Genomic DNA, 20,297 nt, shown 5'->3' on the forward strand with positions numbered 1-20,297 from the left:
ACATACAACACTGGCCTCTGGATTCTATCTATCTAAGTTGACTTAAATAAATTTAGCTTTATACATAAACTTGACTTTATAAATGCAAATTAAACATTTGTTTTCTATTCACTTTCGTCGCTGCTGTACCAAAATGTGCTTTTGAGAGGAAAACGTTGCTATATTTGCATTTTGAAGTTGTATTTAAGACAAGCATTTCAGGCAAATGTTGACAGAATCCAGGGATAGGTTGCTTGCTTGCCCTAAGGCACAGGGTCCCCAAACCTGATCTAGCAGGGGCACGGGGTCTTCTGGATTGTGTCTTCATTTTAAACTCAACACCCCGTTCAGACCCAGGAAACCAGATGTGAGATAAGGTGAGGTAAGAGTGTAATTAGGGGCTCTAATTGATCAATTAAGCTGTGAGTAACCGTGGAAACCAGCGCACCCTTCAGTCCTCCAGAGCCAGGATGGGAGACCTCTGCTGAAAGAGGTCATTCCATCCTGTCCTAAGAGAAGTCCCAGGAACTCCTAAGAGCTGAGATGGAACTAATGCATTGTGGGATATTTTTTTCCCAACTGGGCATTTTGTAAAGTCATGTAAAGTTATGGAAACACTTGCCGGTCATTATCAGTCGTGACATGTCAGCTGAAGTTCCGGTAAATTCCACACCAATTTGAATTCTGTCTCGGGCACCTCAGATGTTCCAGTCAGCTCAGATAACACAAATTCTCTCTGTGGGGGCATTTTCCGGAACTTTCTACTCTATGCCGTCTACTTCCCCCTGCTCCCTCTGGTCTGGGACGTGCGGCGACAAAGCGAAAAGGAGGGAAAAGGGGGTGGGGGCGAGATTCGGGAAGGAGACTCACGTGTAGCCCAGCTGTCTGCAGACCACGTCCGCATCCCTGTCGGTCCACCCGTCGTCGCAGATGGTGCCCCACTGCCCGTGGATGTAGATCTCCACCCGGCCCTCCGTGGGAGTCTCTCCACCCACCAGCCGGAGAGGCACGCCTGCGCCATGGCAACAGGCAGAGAGAGAGAGAAAACAAAACAAAAAAACACAGTGTTGACTGAGGACCAGGGTTGTGAGGTCCACCAAAACACACAACAATTTAATTGTGTGTGATTGTTCACTAACCGACGCTTATTGCACAACTTTATTTCACAATACATGTTCTGCATAGTGCAAACAATGTTTTGCTCATATAAACACTGGTAATGTGGGGTGAAGTGTGTGGTTTGGAAGGCACTTGGCTGGCCATGCCCTCTAATGGCAGAGAAATTCTGTGCCCTTCCATTAGTTTTTCCCCCATAGTTTTTTTCATATATTCATATTATCTCTGTGATGAAATGAGCGAGGTCATGTGACACAGTGAAGGCAACCACGCCCTTACCCGCCCTGACCACGCCTCCCAGGCAAGAACCTGCCCAGGTGTAGTACTCTCACTGCCCAGGTGAAGTCCCTGGAAAATCTCATATAGCTATGATACACCCACCAGAATGCTAACAGCTCACTGCAGTTGTTTGAGAGGCAGATTGATTCCTCACAATCCCCACTCCGTCTGCAAAGTGAGGTCATGCTAATGAAGTGAGCGCAGCTCCACAAACGGAGCTCGACGTCCCCGTCAGCGCTCGCCGCTCAGTTTCGACTGAGATTGATAAAGCGATGGATGTGAATGTTTTCACGTGTTTTTCCCGCTAAAACGGCTCTGCTGATGATTACAGCGCAGAGCGAAAGCCAAAACAAAACCGCGCTCCGCGTAGTAGAGTCACCTCACGGGGACGCCCCTGGGGCCTACTGGGGCCTACTGGGGCCTATTGGGGCCTACTGGGGCCTACTGGGGCCTACTGGGGCCCACTGGGGCCTACTGGGGCCTACTGGGGACTACTGGGGCCTACTGGGTCTAATGCACGCAGATGGGCTTGCTCTGGATCGGGAGTCATGCTGATAAGAGTGGGGGTTAGGAAGGCATCTGATGGAAATGTCACACGGGGAGCTGGGGGGGGGGATATGACACAGGGATGTTTAGGTTCGGTGTCTCTTTACCGACCGCCACGGTGGGAGTTTTTAACCGAATCCGTCTCGCAGCGAGAGGCCCTCTCCCGTTACCATGGGGGGTAGCCGTGGGGCGCTACCGCTCAGCCTGCCCCCCCCCAGAGAGCCAAATTCTATTCGCAACCCCCCCCCCCCCCGCTTTTCGATACGGCGCATTATAGATAATTCTGCGAGCTTATCGCGCACTTGCTAGTTTAAATCTGCACTGACAGGGGAGATTAAATACGGGGAGTCCAGCGCAGAAGATATTTACTTTGGCTGAGGTGAGGCCTAGGCTTCGGCGCTCCGGAGCCTGAAACAGAACCCCTTTCTGCCAGGGCCGAGCCGAACATTATCTCTGCCCTCACATCTGTCCACCGGCCCTCCTCTGCCCTCACATCTGTCCACCGGCCCTCCTGGAAACCCTCGCATTAAACTGTCAGCGGATGCGAGAGCAGCGATGACAGTTTCACACAACCTCGCCGACGAACATTAAACGCTTAACGCTTAACGCTTCGCCAAGAAAAGCACGAGCGGATTCCCGAGAGGTTCGGAGGTTTCGGGAGCGGTCTAGGGCAGGGGTGTCAAACCGAATCCCAAGGGGGGCCGCGGTGTCTGCGGGGTTTTTGTGGTTTCCTTTCTTATGAGCTGCCAGTTAAGGCCCTGAGAACAAGGTGTGTGGATTCCTTAGCCAATCAATGACTTAAATGAGCAAATGGTGCCACAGAATTCCAGCAGACACTGCGGCCCTACAGGCCTGGAGTTAAACCTGCAGACACTGCGGCCCTCCAGGACTGGAGTTTGACACCTGTGGTCTAGGGCCTCCCAGCGCCATGATGTCATCACGCTGGACCCCGGCGAGGGCCTGTTCCTCAAACAGGAAGTCTGCAGCGATGATTTCCTGCTTCGGCGAAAGTGGAAATGAACAAACGGCTCCGCGTACGGTGGTGTACGCTATCGGGGGGGGGGGGGGGTGCATTTCACAGTAGCTTTTGGGGAAGGCGTCTGACCGCATCCCCGTTCGGGCCAAACGGTCGTTCATTTTGCGCAGGCGAAGGCGATAGCCACTCGGGGACCGGAGTCGGGGGTTTAGTGTACCCCAATAAAAGTGGGGAAACCGCAGACCCGCTCAGCGACAGCTGGAGCCGTTACAGACGCACGACTCACGTTACGCACGCCCGGGTCGGAGCGGATCGTTTAATTTCCCCACCGGACAGGTCCGATCCGTTCGCACCAGACTTCTCCTTCCTCTCCCTCACCCCAAAACCTCACTCATCACTCAGACTGTTACAGCTGTTATGAGCAAGCGTGCCTTTCAGCCAAAAGCTCAACGTTTAAAAACACGCCCAAATGTTGTTTTTGTTAAGAGAAGACGGTCATTTTCAAATGTCTCCCTCTGCTAAGGCTCAACGCTCAGGTGTATCCAAATGCGTTTTCTATGGCAATGCCATTGTTTTGCAACTCTAAACTACTTTATTTTTCTATAAGACACTGACAGAACTAAACGCTCTCATCCAAGTCCTGTGTGGAATTATTATTGGTCAGAGAGCAGCAAGTTTAGCTAAGAATCAGTCCCTTAGACTTAACTGCCTGTGAATGAATGATAAATTCATCATCTGAGTTTTGGGATAAAAAGTCAACTGACACAAAAAAGGGCAAAAAAAAAAAAAGTCTTGCATTTATTTTTTTAAATCAAATACAAAAAACTGTTAATACAATTTTTGTCAAGTGAATAGTTACTTATTGTTGAAAAATAACCACAATATAATACCGTAAGGAAAACACAGGCGTTGTTAATGAATATGTGAATAAACTTGCTATATGAAACCCGTAAACAGAGCAGAGTGGACACTGATTTCTGTCGCAGGAGACACCGGAGCCAGACTCGCTGCAGCAGAGCCATAACCACACGGCAGCTCGGCGCTCAGAAGTTTTAAAAGCGAGCGGCCGCCATTTCGCTTTTCGCCAGAGAAATAATGACTCATGTCACAAGCCCAGTGAGCCCGAACACCCCCCCCCCCCCCTCCCAAAACGAGCGCTCGCGGGACAGGGGACCGCGTGTGCCTGCGAAACGCACGGGCGCTCCTGTGCTCCTCGCGTGTCCGTGGGCGTCGTCACGAAAAACCCGCAAAAAAAAAACACCCCGTCGCCGTGGAAAATATTTCTGGAGACGATCATAACCATATGGGCCGACAATAATATATATATATAAGATCATATTTTCATATGGATGTACGAGTGCTATGAATTATTTTTATTCTTCCAGGTGCCTTTCTTCAGTAGTTCATTTATTTTAATGAATTATTTATCGATCTACAGCCATATATTAAAAGATGAAAAATATAGGGAAAGGGATGACTTTTATTACTGATGAAACGGGCGGGAGAAATGGATCCACTGCACAGCCGGCTGCTGCGCAAATTTGGCTTTTGACCATGTTGAGCGAGATATAATTTTCAGCTTAACGTGACCCGAAGCGTTATGGTTCCTCATTGTAAGTATAGTTTTTAGAAAACTAGCTACTGCTATTGTGCTGTCTGGGTTCAGCCTCAGTAATTGTTCAGTCTGGTATATTGTCATTATTTGTCAGAAAGAAAAAACACTTAAAATGGCCACAGGACAGAATCGTACAGTTGTTAAATTATCCGTCTTTGTTATACGTGCAATTATGTCTAATGGCTGCTGTAGCGTAGTGCTGTATGCACGCATAAATCTCAGCCAAATTATATACCTGCTGGCATCACCCCCACAGTGCAGAGAGTTCATAAGGTCCAGTACACACAAGGAAAAGCACAGTCCAGATCATTTAAAAAGTCTAAAATGAACGGCTCCATTTTGATGGTCCAAACTTGTGGTGCGACAATAAAAAAAATGATTATAATATGCAGCACTAGAAATGCAATGATACCGAACCCAGACCTTTCTGCAGGCGCTGCTTCTCTTTTCACACACAGGAAATATTGAGTGACACAAAAACAAACCAGAGAGCCTTTCAAGCCCTGTTCACCCGAGAAAGAGGCCAGGCTTACCTCCATTTAGGACAGGGTGTAATTAGTGTCACCCAAGAACCTCACTCACTCCCTGTATTTATCATACCAAAGTAAGAGAGACCTCAGGGGTAGGCAGAGGGGGGAGGACTCAGTGTGAGGAGGTGCTGTGGGTGGGGCTTACTGGTTTGGGGGTGGAGAGGAGTTTGTGTCCTGGGGTTACTAGCTGGGAGGGGTAAGGGGGCTTGTGGGCGGAGCATAGTGGCTGGGTAGGTGTTGTAGGTGGAGCTTAATGACTGGGTGTGGTGGGTAGGTTGTGTGGGCGGGGCTTACTGGCTGTGGGCGGGGTGTTGTGGGCCGTGGGGGCGGAGCTTACTGGCTGTGGGCGGGGTGTTGTGGGCTGTGTGGGCGGGGCTTACTGGCTGTGGGCGGGGTGTTGTGGGCTGTGTGCGGGGCTTACTGGCTGTGGGCGGGTGTTGGGGCCTGAGCTACTGGCTGTGGGCGGGTGTGGGCTGTGTGGGCGCTAGCGTGGGTGTGGCGGGCGGAGCTTACTAGCTGGGACGCCGTGGGCGACGCGCTCGGGGCTGCAGGTGATTGACACGTCCTCCTGGTGGGTGCAGTCGTGCTTCTTCCACTCCCTGCGGCCGCAGTGGGTGAGGGCGGGCTCCTTCCCCGTACAGCTGACATCATCCACCAGGATGGGCCCCGCCCCCTCCCCGAACAGCCCCGGCGACGCACCCACTCCAGACCTGCAGCATGGCAGAAAGGTTGCAGGTTCGAATCCCCAGCAGCTGCACCCTAATTTTCCAAACCCTTATTTCAAGCTCCTTTGCTTCAGTGATTTATCAGCCATACAGTATGTCAAAATGGCCATCATATAACAGGCCATTTTAAACTTTAGGTCTGGACCCCCAGTTTAGGGTCATGGAACACGGTGATTTGGCGATGCATGTTAAAAAAAAATACTTGTAATTTATCCAATTTTCAATAAATATTGTAGATAGTTCCCGCAGTCAAATTAAACAACCTGTCACGTGGACTGCACTACATACAGTGCACAAGCAGGTGTGCATATGACATATGATATTAACTTTCATTTGGACATTTTTGCTTTTTATAAGGGGAAAAAATTCATCATGGAAAAGTCTTCACTCCTAAAGAAACAATAGGAAACGGTGGAAACGCTGTTATACGCATTAAACAGGGGGATATGGGCACCAGATTCATACGTGATGGAACGCGATCCTCTTTTTAACATCACAGCCTCGCGACGGTAAACTGATCTGTCTGACAGACCCGACCCGCCTTTTAAAGGCTGACGTCTGATTGGTCCGACAGACCGGTAAGCCCGGGAGAACCCGCCGCCCGTGACCCTGGGGCGGATCTCAAATTGAACTCTTTGATGCGTTCCCCCGATGGGGACCCCCAAACGCTCGTAAGGGCAGGTGTAAAAATTTAAGGCCAGCTCAGATCAAAACTGCCACAGCAGACCAGATGAAAATGGAGACTGTTCATTTTTTAAAAATCACTGTGATCTGTTTAGTGAAATGTACCATAATTCTCTTTTACTACTTTTTTTTCTTCCAGTGTGTGTTCCTTTAAAAAGCGCGATGCCCTGCTTTTACGCCCATTTCCCTCGCTCACTGCATTTCTCTTCATTCTGCTTTTGTGCAAACCAAGTAAATAAATCCCATAATGTCGGGCTGCGCGGTTAACGCCAAAACGGTAGTTAACAAACCGAATGAAGAGATACGAGTCGGCTGAGCAGCTCCATCTCGAACCCGGGACTCAAGCCTGAAGCAGCTGTCTGAGCTGTAAAACCTGGCAGTGCACGCTTGAACAACAGGGTGTGGTGGGCAGAACTAAACCTATTCTGCACCTGCCAACCATCAGCTGATGACCTGAACCAGACTGAACCTGCACTGGTGGAGTCTGCCTGAACCAAAGACAGGGCAAATCACATTCACGGCATTTGGCAGATGCTCTTATCCAGATCGACTTACACAACCTATAGGATTTTTAACATTGTTTCCATCTTTCACAGCTGGATATACACTGAAGCAGTTTAACATTAAGTACCCTGCTCAGCACGATAGTCCTGTGAGACACTATACAACAGTGTTTTCAACATGTGTTTCTAATGTGACAGACACCGTTTTTAGGAGTGAAGAGTTTGTTTTCAATTCCTGCCAGGGAATCAAACCCACACCCTTCGGGTCACAGGGCCAGTTCCCCCCCCCTCCCCCATTATACGACACCCCCACCCAGGGCAGGGAGGGGGCAGACAGGCTTACCGAAACCCCAGCTGCCTGCACACCACCTGAGTGTTGGAGTCCGTCCAGCCGTCATCGCAGACCGTCCCCCACTGTCCTTTGTAATGGACCTCCAGGCGCCCCTCGAAACTGCCGGACCCCCCCACCAGCCGCAGGGACCCATCTGCTCACCACAAAGTACAGTCCTTAGATTAAACAGCTTATTCATTTTTCATATTACACTTGCATCCCCATCCAGAGCTTGTGTTGCACTTCGTTATCTTGATGTTGCAGCTCGTTGTCATGCCTCCTAGTTTGACTTACCATAACATTCTGACCTGGCCTGTGCTCACTGTGTGAACTGGACTTACTGTGCTCACGGCCATGGATAAGTGTTATAGAATGAGTATTGTGTCTTAGCGGACCTGTGCCTCGTTGTTGTTCCAGTGACCTTCGGTATGGACTTATTGTGTATCGCTTTGGATAAAAGTGTCTGCCAAATATATATGTAATGTATATAATGTTATGTATATAGTGTAATGTAATGTTAAATCCATCCGCTTTTCAAAAAAATCATACAATTTGCTAATCAGAGCACAATGAAAGTGCTTTCACGCTTCAAGGTCACGGTTGTGAAACGATTGTTGTTTAATTTATTACCTCTTGCAACAGTGATTAAAAAGAAATTAAACATTTCTAATTTTTTTAATTTCCACAGTGTTAAAAGGCCTTGTTTTTTCAATAACCGTCATCGGCTCAGAACCGAAGAAGCAGACGCACGCGCACGGTGAGAAGCGTGGGAGGGTGAAGCGAGGCGTTCTGGATTACTTTTACACTTTAGCAGACAGTTATCACGGGGGATATTCACATATTAGTCATTAAAAACACAGCGGGGTATTTTTCCGATCGAGTACCTCGCTTGAGGGCACAACAGTTGCTTTCCGCCTCGTTTTCTGGAGGAAAAAAAAAAAGTGAAGCACGCTTCGTAAACGCGTTCCAGGGACCCGTGGAGCTGGACGGGGTTTTGTGGCTGGATAATTTTTTTTCTCTCTCAGAGAATAACCACTTCTGCAAATGCACTGCTGATCACCCAGAGGAATTCTGGGTGTGGATGCTGGTGTGTACTTCCGCGTGGTTCCGGATCGTTGCTCAAACAAGCATGCCAGACGCTCTTATCTCGGGCAATTTGAGCGTAACTCCGTTATACAGGCTCTGCAGATAAATATTTGGCCGTGGCCAATCCGGTTAAATGCCTGGCTCATGGGTGGCACGCCCAACATTAAGCAATAAAAAAGCCTTCTGGACGCTGGCCCAGTTCTCTGTCCACTATGACACACTGGCGCTTGCGGATATGATGCTGTTCCTATTTCCATCCACCCATCCGTCCATTATCTATACCCGCTTATCCTGGGCAGGGTTGCAGGGGCGCTGGAGCCTATCCCAGCGTCCATTGGGCGAGGGGCAGGATTAATTAGAACTGCACATGGTAACAATGAAAATGGCAATATGGTGCCGTTAAAACTAATGAAGTAACCCTCAGACCGTGTCGTGTGTGACAGTCGTACCCTCCTCGGTCACTGCCCTGTGTGAACGGGGCCGGTGTGTGAAATGACCGAAATGTTGCGCGTACCTGTAAGAGGGGTGCAGGACACCCCCGCGTCCTCGCGGTGCTCGCAGTTGTGCTCCCCCCAGGCGCTTTTGGGACACTGCTCCACGGAGAGCTCGTTCCCGGTGCACCCCACCTCGTCCAGCAGGACCCGGCCGGACCCCTCCCCGAAATAGGCCTGCCCCCAAGCCTTGGCCGTCCCGCTGTGGGTAAAAAAAAGAGCACACGCGTGTCCCCTGAGGTGGGTTCAGCAGGGCTGGCAGGTCTCAACCCTAATCTGGGCGGACCACGTGTTCAGGCAGACCGCCAGGATCAGTGTTGAGAATCTCTAAACAAAATGAACGTTAGTGAAGTTTCCCGAACATACCATAATCAATCATTTTTCAGTTTGCCACAAATGTTAGTTAGTATTAGGTACCGGTCTGACCGTGTAGCTGCACGGTGAACAAAATTGACTTCCAAGGAAAGGAAAGGAAGGGAACGATGATGACTGCACATGTAAGCTGACACTTGGCTGTTATAATTCATTTTTTATTAAATGAAATCTTCCCAAATTCTAAAAACAGTGGTATAACTCACTCTTCCCACAGTAGCTTAAATAAACCGTAAGTGAGTAAGTCATTGGCAAATAATCTTTGTTGAACGCACGTCTTTCTCGTCACGAGCGAGATGAGTTGTGCTACGTGGTGCCACGCACTGCGTTAGCAGTCTAAACGCATTCAGCAGCGCGTCTGTGTGGTCCTCAGAAACGCGCGCTAACGCAGTGAAGCTCGTGCGGTGCGTGAATCCCGCGAGCAGAGAGGGACGCTGAGAACGGGCTTTAATCGAGCCGTCCGCCATGTCGCTGCAAAGCTCGACACGTCCAAGGCTGCCGCTCGCCAGGAATTTTCACCTCAAGGCGGAACTCAAGTGGGAGATCTCTGAAGGCTTAGCGTTTTTGAAAAGGATCGAGTCGCAGTAACTGAGCCTCTTGATTTCAGAGCTTGGCTAAATCGCTACTGTATGAGTGTGTGGGTTCGTTTCAGAGTGAGCAGTTCCTGGTGGGAGAGGGTCATGAATGGGATGCTTTCACATGGAAGCATCGGCAATGCAATAATTTATATATTTTTTGTTACAAACTATGTGTTTTTCCCCCATTCGTGTTTAAAGCTGAGCTTCTGCTCTTCAGGAGAGTCCGTGGGAGACAATGGGCCCAATTCACAGCCGGACCACCAGTGTCCAAACTTTCCCTCCTTCCTGAAAAACTCGCTTGTGCTTCAGGATTCCCGGGACATTGCTGACATTCTTATGCAGATGGTAAACTGGATGTTTTTCAACACCCTCCTTGACCTGTCTTCTCCTTTTCCTTTCTCGCAATTTGCCCTTTCATTCAATAATGATATATTTATTGTCAGACATTTTTAGCACTTACACATTTTGTTTTAACCCTTTGAAGATTAGGTTTTTTTTTTGGAATGTTTTTCCAAAATTCCAAGTCAGTATTCTAGAACTCCAGTTCTGTCAGTTACATCAGTATTAGAATGTTCAGTTGAGAACATTCCAATCACATATTTGTGACCTCACACCTTAAAGGGATAAAGTTTCGGCTTTCTAACTGCCTAACTTTACGAGTTTCAGCCTGTAGACTTTCCTCAGACAGAAAACTGTCCACCGACATGACCTTTCCATCAGCTCCATGCACTTTCGGCCTATCAGACATCCTTAAGACATGGACATTTCCTTCTTTTATTACCTGTCAAGAAGGCAAAAATTAGACCTGCATTCAAAAAGGCGAACATTAGCTAACTTTCATGAACAAAGTCAAACTTTTTTCTCTTGGCCAACGTTAGCATGGAGATGACCAAAAGAACCAAGAACCAAGTTAGCAATGTGGCTGTTATAATTATTATATATACAATTATAATGAAATAATAAATATATTTGTTTATATAAAATTACTCTCCTACTCCATTGTTCCATCTTAATTAAATCATTGTCAGCCTCAAACCATAATTCTAACCAATGATTCGATGGTAGTCGTTAGAAGCAAACATATTTCACGGAAGATGAGAGGCACACAGAGGGTAGCTCTGTGATGTCACTGCTCACCCCAATCCCAGCTGCCTGCAGACGACTTCGGCGTCGGCGTCGTCCCATTGGTCGTCGCACACCGTGCCCCACTGCCCGGCGTGGTACACCTCCACCCGGCCCTCGCGCCCGGAGCCGCCGCCGACCAGCCGCACGGGAACGAACGCGGCCGCTGCGGCAGAAAGGTTTAGCGCAGTTTAGCGCAGTTTAGCTGTGCTGGAGCAGAAAGGTTTAGCGCAGTTTAGCTGTGCTGGAGCAGAAAGGTTTAGCGCAGTTTAGCTACGCTGGAGCAGAAAGGTTTAGCGCAGTTTAGCGCAGTTTAGCGCGGTTTAGCGCAGTTTAGCTATGCTGGAGCAGAAAGGTTTAGTGCAGTTTAGCGCAGTTTAGCGCAGTTTAGCTACACTGGAGCAGAAAGGTTTAGCGCAAGCAGAAAGGTTTAGCCCAGCTTAGCTATGCTTGAGCAGAAAGGTTTAGCGCAGTTTAGCTACGCTGGAGCAGAAAGGTTTAGCGCAGTTTAGCGCAGTTTAGCTGTGCTGTAGCAGAAAGGTTTAGCGCAGTTTAGCGCTTTAGAGCAGTTTAGCGCAGTTTAGCTATGCTGGAGCAGAAATGTTTAGCGCAGTTTAGCGCAGTTTAGCTGTGCTGGAGCAGAAAGGTTTAGTGCAGTTTAGCACAGTTTAGCTGTGCTGGAGCAGAAAGGTTTAGTGCAGTTTAGCACAGTTTAGCTGTGCTGGAGCAGAAAGGTTTAGCGCGGTTTAGCTACGCTATAGCGCCGAGGAAGCGCATGCAGCTGTCTCCCCCGAGCCACATTCCTGAGAGCGCGATGGTATCTCCCCAGCAGAGTGACAACTGCGGGGGGCTCAGGAGCAGCGTGGCCGCCCAGGAGGACACAGAGACGAGCAGCAACCCGCACAGCTCATTCAGTTTAATGCGCAATAGTGAATCTTTTTTCTTCACTTTTACAGAGATTACGTATTCAATCTTTCCATTCGATTTTATCTGTATTGCGCTTTTTACAGAGAACTGTCACAAAGACACTTTACAGAGTAGTGAGGCAAGAAATCGAAAACAGCAATCAGAGCAAAAACCAGGCCTGAAACCCCATATAGCAAGTACATACATGAGGTAAAAAAAAAATACACTACCTATACACATTTAGAAAGATTACATTGGATGTAAAGTTAATAGTCCTCAATCCCCACACAGTCCCTACCTTCTCCCCCCCGTACAAAAAAGGAATTGTGCATAATTTTTTGATAACTTTGAATTGTATAAGGGTGCATTTATTATTTTAAGTACAGAGCTGTGGTGGTCAGAACTGTGTTGCTCCACAGAACTGACATATAGAAAGGGAATTAAACAAAAGACGCAATGAAACTTCTTAAAAAGCTTTGTCACACAAAATTCGCCCTGAACTAAACCAGACAGTCACATGACAGGAAGTGACACGGGGCCGGACAGACGCCTCACCTTCCTGCTGGGTGCAGGTGACGGCAGCGACTTGCCGGTTGGCGCACTCCCCGCCGTTCCACGCCGTCTTCAGGCACTGCAGGAGGTCGTGCTCGTGTCCCCCACAATGCACTGAGCTCCAGTGGACCAATGAGAAGCTCAGCCGCGACAGGGGGTTGTGTCGGGCACGACCCTTAAACCTACCCCAGGACAATAGAGCAATGCCACTTAATAATAATAATAATAAAGAACAAATAAAATACAGAATTTTTCATAACCAAAGCACAAAACACATGCAAGGTTTTTTATTTATTTATTATCACTAAAAATCTGTAGTGCGGATCAGCAGTTAAATGTGGGAACATTCCATCTGTATTATCCCAAAGCAGTTACTAACTATTTATTCTCTCCAAACAGATTCTGCATTTGCTTCATGGTAATGCCAGGCGTCTATTTCAGATTCGCCCTTAATGTTCAGTCATTCGTTTCATGACGGCATTGTATTTTTGTAAGTTTCATACATAATGTTTTTCTTTGATTACAAAAGAATTAATAATAATAAACTATAAAAAGCAAATATTGTTTTACCTGAGTTTAAGGACAATGATTATGATTGTGTATTTGGCTTCAAAGACGTTAACCTCCATTTTCAGCTTTCAGAAAAATTCATTCGGCTTCCATTATATACTAACCAAGCTTTGAAGTTCAAAGTAATTGATTTTCTCTGGTTTACACTTCAGGTTTTCCACGCAAAAGGTTTTCATCTTTTAAAAAAAAGTATTTTATCTGCATTTCATGGTTGTGCAATGAATATACTGCACTCCAAAATCAGAAGACATGTAGCTAATGGCTTTATTATGGCAAGAAGTGTGCATTTATTGTAGCTTTATAAAAACAAATAATGTTTTTTAAGTACAAATGTACCAATTCATCAAATTAATTGCTCAGATTATAAACACGCTGTATTTCCAGAGAAAACAGAGTGAAATCTGAAATCACAACTCAAATCTGATAGCGTTGTTCTTACGGGTCATTTTTGGCAGAAAAAAGATCATGTGTTACATGCATTACTTGCATCTTAAAACAATTAAAGTTGTCTGGTAACTTTTTAGCCCTGTTTAAAGCATAGTCTGCGGGCCAATCACTGTGTTGCTTCCTTTTTATCCTTCATTTTGCTTCTCCAGTGTTAAGCATTTTATGTATCTGTCATGATGTCCTGGTAAATCATTCTACTGCACACAAATATTCTATTTAAATATTTTTTCAAATATAGTAGATGCAGGAGAAAACATGCAGGTGCTACTTTCTTTTTTTCATTTAAAAGGGTCTATATAACCCAATCCACAGCAAAAACAAATTAGAAATGTCATGTGAAAAAAATGGGGAGCGCTGATCCCTGGTTTAAAAGTCTCAGCACACGCTCGGTAGTGACCCCTGAACCTGGACCTGTCAATCTGAGATGTATGAGCTCGTCAGCGTGTCGGGATCACGCGATGGCAAGGGCCGTCTCCAGGGAGATATGAAGTCTTTCGACAGGCGGGGGTTCAGAAGGACCCCTGCCCCCCCCCCCCCCCCCCCCGCCCGCTCTTCACGCAGGAACATACGTGACGGGACGTGAAATATATGCGCACCTCAGAGTCCGGCTGACCTCCAGAGGCCTGAAGGGTGAACAGCTCTGGGTGCGAAACCGTTTGGAATGTGCTGCGGCTGCCGCTACGCAGGAGACGACAAAGATGGTTTTTGTAGCGGGTGCAGAATGGATGAGTGCGTATTAAATATGGCCGCCGTTAATAAACCCTAACCCCCGCTCCAGATTAGTGATCAATGTAAAACATGTGAGGTGTGCGGTAACTGCTAAATTTCAAAGCGCAAAAGATTAAGAAAGATTAAGATTAATGGCTTTTTTCGTTGTTCAGGTTCAGGTTTAAGAATTAACCACTGAATTCAAGTGGACTGGAGTGTTATGGACAATTTCTGAAGAAAAAAAAATTGAACAGCAACAGTTGAAGCAGAGGCTACTATTACTGCTTCAAGCGTACAGAATTAGTAACCAGCTGGAAAAACTCCTCGTGCGATCCTTGTTACAGGGGAGTACCGTGCGGAATTAGGTCTGAGAACTTTGCTCTCTTCCCTCTCAGATTTCACTCTTCTCTTTTGTCGCTCAGTTCCGTGTGCTACATTTTCAGGTTTTGTCTTAAATCGGACTTAATCGTGTTAAGAAACAGCATGTGAAACCTCCATCGGCGAAGGGGCTGAACCGAAAAGGGAACATTTAACTCTTTTTACCAGAGAAACAATACATGAGCATTACAGTACATCACAGGAATTTAGCATATGCTCTTATCCAGAGTGACTTAAACAGATTTTGCTCTTTTTTAATTTTTTTAAAATTTACATACAATCCATTTATACAGCTGGATATATACATTGAAGAAATCCAGGTTAAGCACCTTGCTGAAGAGTACAACACCAGTGTCCTGCTTTGGAATCAAACCTGCAACCATTAGGTTGCAAACCCAGTTCCTTAGCCATTACACTACACTATTGGCCCAACGCTACACTAGAGCTTACTTTTTCAATTAAATTGGCTGCATGGAGGTGACAAATCATGATATGGATTTTTGTAGAGCTCTGTTGAACTGTGATTAATGCCGTCTCAGGGTTGTGTGCTCGGTGTGGAACGAAAGAACAGCGGAACCTGTCCCTGTACCTGTGCCACACACAGAAAAAGGTCCAGTCACCTTTAGTGTTGATGCACATTTAAATTACTGCCAGCGTGCCCCCTTCTTGCCCTGCAGAGCAGGTATCCACGGCGCTAATCCACATTAGCGGGACAACCTTTCTGCGCGCCCCCCCCCCCCCTCCCCCCGCGGGATGCCTTACCCCTGTCCCAGCTGTCGGCAGACCACGGCTGCCTCCCCGTCCCCCCAGCCGTTGCTGCAGATGGCGCCCCACGCCCCATTCAGGTACACCTCCACGGTGCCCTCCAGCTTGCTCCGCCCACCCTGCAGCCGCACCGACCCTGGAGAGGAAGTGACATCACGCCCTGTTCTCAGAACCGCAGCTCAGACACCGGCAACGGCAGCTACCGCAGCAGCAGTGCGGGATGACGTTCGCTTTGGAATGTACAGCAATACCATTAACAATGACACAATTTAACCAATCAGGTACCAGCTCATATACTGTACATGTTACATGACCACGTGAGGCCTAATTGGCTGGATGTAGATCACTGCACAGTAAACTGTCTTAGCACCTGCTGAATTGTTGGCTTTGCTGTAACTGTTTTTCCAGTACCTCACACACAGTGGACGGCGCTGTATTAAATTTAATAATATTAATAAAACAAAGCAGAAAGGGAAAATAGTAATATGGAACACACACCTGACAATTTATTCTTGGAATGAAACTTCTGTATGATTTCAGCCAGAGTGGCTCTTCTGTGAAATTTTAATATTTACAACGCAGCCCCGGTTCTCATGCCACTTGCTGGGCTCATGAAATCAGCGTTATAATGGAGGTTTCGATATCAGCGTGACACTTTTCGATGGCATAACTTCTGAAAAGTGGTTGAGTGAACCGGCATAAAGCAGCCTCTGGCCCCCCTGCTGTACTCTTCTGGAGATGTATTTGTACATTTGTTACAAGCCTCAACAACTGCCATTATCGCAGGAGTGGGTCTCCTGGAAACAGTACTGGAAACGGACCTCTGTGTGAATGTTGTTTTAGCAGGGGCGCACAAAGCACACTCAATGGCCCTTTACAGCAGGCACGTTTATAAATGTTCGGCACGTAATTTCCGACCGCTTTTCTGGGGTTTAGTGTCCCCGAGGCCTCTCCAAGGTACCTTTTCAGAGAGAGGAATGTAAACCTACTCCTCCTGTGCATGAACATACTCAGATTTATCAGCCCTTCAAACTCTTGACTAATGGCTGAGGCTGTATGTACTGTATGCATAACCTATTTCACTCACCCTGATGAATGTGCGTTTTTTTTTTTTCTTTTCTGTATTCTGCAAAGTCGAATAAAAAGATTTACAGCACCAAGCCATTTCCAAGTCCTCAGCCTTCCTGTTGCCAAACAAAGAGGGAAAGATCCCTGGGGTTTCCCAGGACTCACATCAAATAAATAACTTGATTGCTTGAACCCTTTTATTATATTACACTGCTGTGGTCTGTCACACACTGTATGCATATTTCAGTAACACTGCGGGCATTTAAAAAAAAAAAAAAAAAAACCATGAATAAAAGGCCTTGCACACACATCTCCATCTCAAGCATATTTTTTCGTGTCATTAATAACCACATAATACATTACATTACATTACAGGCATTTGGCAGACGCTCTTATCCAGAGCGACGTTTTTGTCGTTTGTATAAAACGTGAACTTGCCAGACATCCTGACGTACAGTTTTAGCTTTTTAAAGTCCCCTATATCATTGAATACAAAGTAATAACTTTGAGTTCATGCGCCATACTGTGTTTTCGTGTTTTGGCGCGAGGCCCGGGAGAGGACATTATTTCGCAGGTGCCGAGGATACCACCGTGGAAAACAGTTTCCCAAACGTTCTTAACAATATTAATTGGACAGAGCCCACATGGAAGCTCTGATTCTCCCTCCGAAATAGACCCCGGGGAAGGAATCTCTGGCACTCGGGGCCGTTCGGTGTCACTAGCACAGTTCACCGCAGTCTAGCGTGCGTGTTCAACAGAGCCGGGATTCAACGGCGTCGGCTACCATAAATCACATGCGCCGTTAACACGTGCGTGACACATTACCTCGTGACTGGGGTCCCTTCTCTGCAGCTTGGAAGCTGCGCGCATGCAACAGAATTCCAGGCCGTGCACGAAATTCTTTTGAAAGCAGGACTGTAAGTGATTTCACTTTATTATAAAAGTCAGGCGTGTTTTCCTTCTGTTGGATGAGAAGTTGGATGGATATTGGAAATCCATTTTGTGTGCTTTTTTTTTAAGCTGGCACGTCATTGGAAAGCAGCCACTTATTAACAGATGATGAATGAAGACGCGGGCTAATGAGCTCATCTGTTAAATGTTGCCTTCATTTGTGAAAGCAATGTGTACTTAATCTTTGTCTGAGCCAGGTAGAAAGTCCGAGGAGGAAAATGTGCGCCGTTGATGCACGCAGTCTAGCGCTGGGCCGTGTTAAATCGTGTTCAGTGCGCCAGAGCTCCTCGCGCGCGCGGAGCTAAAAATACAACGGCGAGTCAGTTAACTGCGGAGGGGAAATCACACGACCCGTTCCTGTCATCACGAGCGCGTAAAGGACACAGCTTCCGACAACAAAACAACACCCTGTATCCCTTGGCTGACTTCCGCAGATGCCGACCACTTTACAAACGATGCGTTTCTAGAAACCTGTTTTAATTAAAGATTAGGCTATTTTAGCTCAGAGGTTGTCAATAGGCCTAATAAAATAAAAATAAAATACACTCGTTTTCTCTTTGATGTTATGTAAATTAACCTTAACTGTTGACAAATAAATAAATAAATATTCAGCCCAGGCGAAGTATTTTGAATTAAATTTGCATACATTAGCCTACTGAAGAGAGCTCGCTGAGAAAACCAAAAAGCAACAACTTAGTTTATAACATCAGATTGTACAGTCTCTTGCATTATACGGCTTTCCTTATTAAAACCATTCCCTCCTTTGGACTTCTCATCATATGCACATGTTGCTTTTCTCAGTTTTCAGATCAAATCTGAAATATGGGCATGCAGTGGTCTATGCGTTGCCTACACATCACTAACAGGGGCCGCATACCTTTTCCTTCACGCGGCGCTAATAAATAACTCTGAATGTGCCTAGACTTGCATTTCCTGCATCGGACACACGACAAACAGCCTTCTTGAAAGGTGCAGGTGCGGTGTACGCTATTTCCAGTATGGGCTACGTCGTCATATATATATATATATATATATATATATATATATATATATATATATAATATTGGTGAAAATTCTATCCATGCGTTATTGCGGGGTATTTAAGTAAGCCCAAAGTATTGTCTTAAGCAGAAGTGAACCAAAACAGTAATGAATTTAACTCTTGTGTGAAGCCATGTTTAAATGTAGGTCTGGAAATCTGTAAGTTCTAAATGTGAAAGCGAATTGCCTAATGTGTGTCAATAGGATAAGCTATAAGGCAACCTATCCTTGAAGTTACTCTTTAACACACAGGAACTAAGAGAACACAGGCTATAAACTTGTTTCCAAACAGTTTCCAAAGTGACCTGTTCTGAAAGTTACACTATTGTACACCAACACACAGAAGAATAAACAGGCTACTTCACTAATCCACTCTAAATGCTACCCTTATTTTTGATTTAAGAAAACAGCTATTATAAGCCGATCGACGTGCCATTAACGTTCACAACCGGAACTTATTCGGTGGTTATGTGTACCTTGTTTACAGTCGCAGTAGCCCCAATCTATCCGCCCTCGATTGTTTCTGAAGAAACACCAGGGTCGGATCCTGCCGTCAGGATTTCGGCAGAAATTGTGGTCCCCCAATCCTTTGCCAGGATACCTGTCCTTGACGCCGGCGACATCGCTCCAGTTCATGCATTTTCCGCCGGACTCGGTGACGTCTATCGATCCCTGGTAGTATCCTGCCTTGCCTTTGCTCTGAATGCAGTCAGTGAACGGCAGAATGAATGAAGACGCATCGCTGGCCAAACTGACATTTTCGCCCAGTATCACTATGGTGATCGCTACAAGCAACCTTGAGCTCATGGTGTGCTCAACCTGTGTCCATCACCTCAACACCAGAATCTTTTAGGTCTTAAAGAAGAATGATCTCATTATCTTATCCGTCATTTCGGTGTCATCGGGCAAATCCAAGAGTATTCCGTGGGGTATTGTTAATCAGATCACAGAATTCCAGTCATGGACAGTCCGGACAATGATTTCTTGTGTATTGATGGTGTCCAAAGAGACCCAAAGTTTCTTCATTTATAACATATACCGATCTATGCTTTGCTTTAAAAAATATATGGTAGTAGTCTACATCTCAGTGGATAGCTCTCTACAATAGGAGCGAACGCTCTGAGTCTTAATTTGGCCTCAGCTGAAATAGTTTAGCAAAGTTGTGCCAAACCTACAACTAGCCAAAGCAACTATTGAGAAACAACTTTTGAAATACCAATGAAATCCCAATTGAGCGATCTACCCTATTATTCTTTCTAAATAATTTTGATGAAAACGTTAATCGCCTATTTCAGTGGCCACCGTACAGTGCAACGATAGCCCGACAGGATAGACTAATTTGTCTGACAAGTTTCAGCTTTTACATATGCGTAGGCCTGGCCAAAGATGCAAATAGGTTTATCCATTAACACATGTGCCTGTTGTGTCCAAAAATAAAAAAAAATGAAAAAAAATCTTGTTACACGAACTGATCCGACGAATCCTTGCAAAATCCACTCCTGTATCGTTTGTCGTCTTCATGAAGTCTTTCTTTTCAGCGATGGAATTACGTAGATTTTTTAATGCAGATATTCGATGTTAGCGCCGTCTATTTTTTTTCTACGGAGGTGAAATTACGAACAGATACACCCGAAGAGAGAATTCTCCTGGCTGTAGGCTACCTCGACAGCTCCCGGTACGGTCTGCTCGCTGTCATGCTTGTGATAGCGACTTGCCATAGGCCAAGCCTACTGTCTAGCGCCCCTAGAGTAAACTCACAAACTTTGTGGACCATCCGTGCCGGATGGAAGTTGGAAATCCTGCTCTTTAAATCGTTTAATAGCTTTGCCTTGCATCTCTACCAAGGTTAGATTGCTTAAGTACTAAATACAGTTTAATATGCATCGTGTAATATTTAATTACACGTTGCTTAGCTTGTGCAAGTACAATTTTTAAGAAAAACTGTTATTTATTTGTACATGTATGTTTGTTTATTCGC

The 20,297-nt window shown here is 46.3% G+C and overlaps 1 protein-coding gene across 1 annotated transcript in view; it reads right to left on the reverse strand.

Annotated features, from left to right (window-relative positions):
• Positions 1-20,034, reverse strand: part of prss12 (serine protease 12) — a 36,907-nt gene extending 16,873 nt beyond the window's left edge. The window contains exons 1-8 of the mRNA XM_064337512.1: positions 18,796-20,034; positions 15,257-15,395; positions 12,395-12,573; positions 10,949-11,099; positions 8,885-9,063; positions 7,297-7,438; positions 5,555-5,751; positions 850-991 (exon numbers count right to left, since the gene is read on the reverse strand). Of these exons, the coding sequence (XP_064193582.1) occupies positions 850-991; positions 5,555-5,751; positions 7,297-7,438; positions 8,885-9,063; positions 10,949-11,099; positions 12,395-12,573; positions 15,257-15,395; positions 18,796-19,126 (1,460 nt within the window). The 5' untranslated portion in view covers positions 19,127-20,034. The remainder of the gene's footprint in view (positions 1-849; positions 992-5,554; positions 5,752-7,296; positions 7,439-8,884; positions 9,064-10,948; positions 11,100-12,394; positions 12,574-15,256; positions 15,396-18,795) is intronic.
• Between the last annotated feature and the right edge of the window lie 263 nt (positions 20,035-20,297).

This window comes from Anguilla rostrata, chromosome 5 (assembly GCF_018555375.3).
Source record: "Anguilla rostrata isolate EN2019 chromosome 5, ASM1855537v3, whole genome shotgun sequence".
NCBI lineage: Eukaryota > Metazoa > Chordata > Actinopteri > Anguilliformes > Anguillidae > Anguilla > Anguilla rostrata.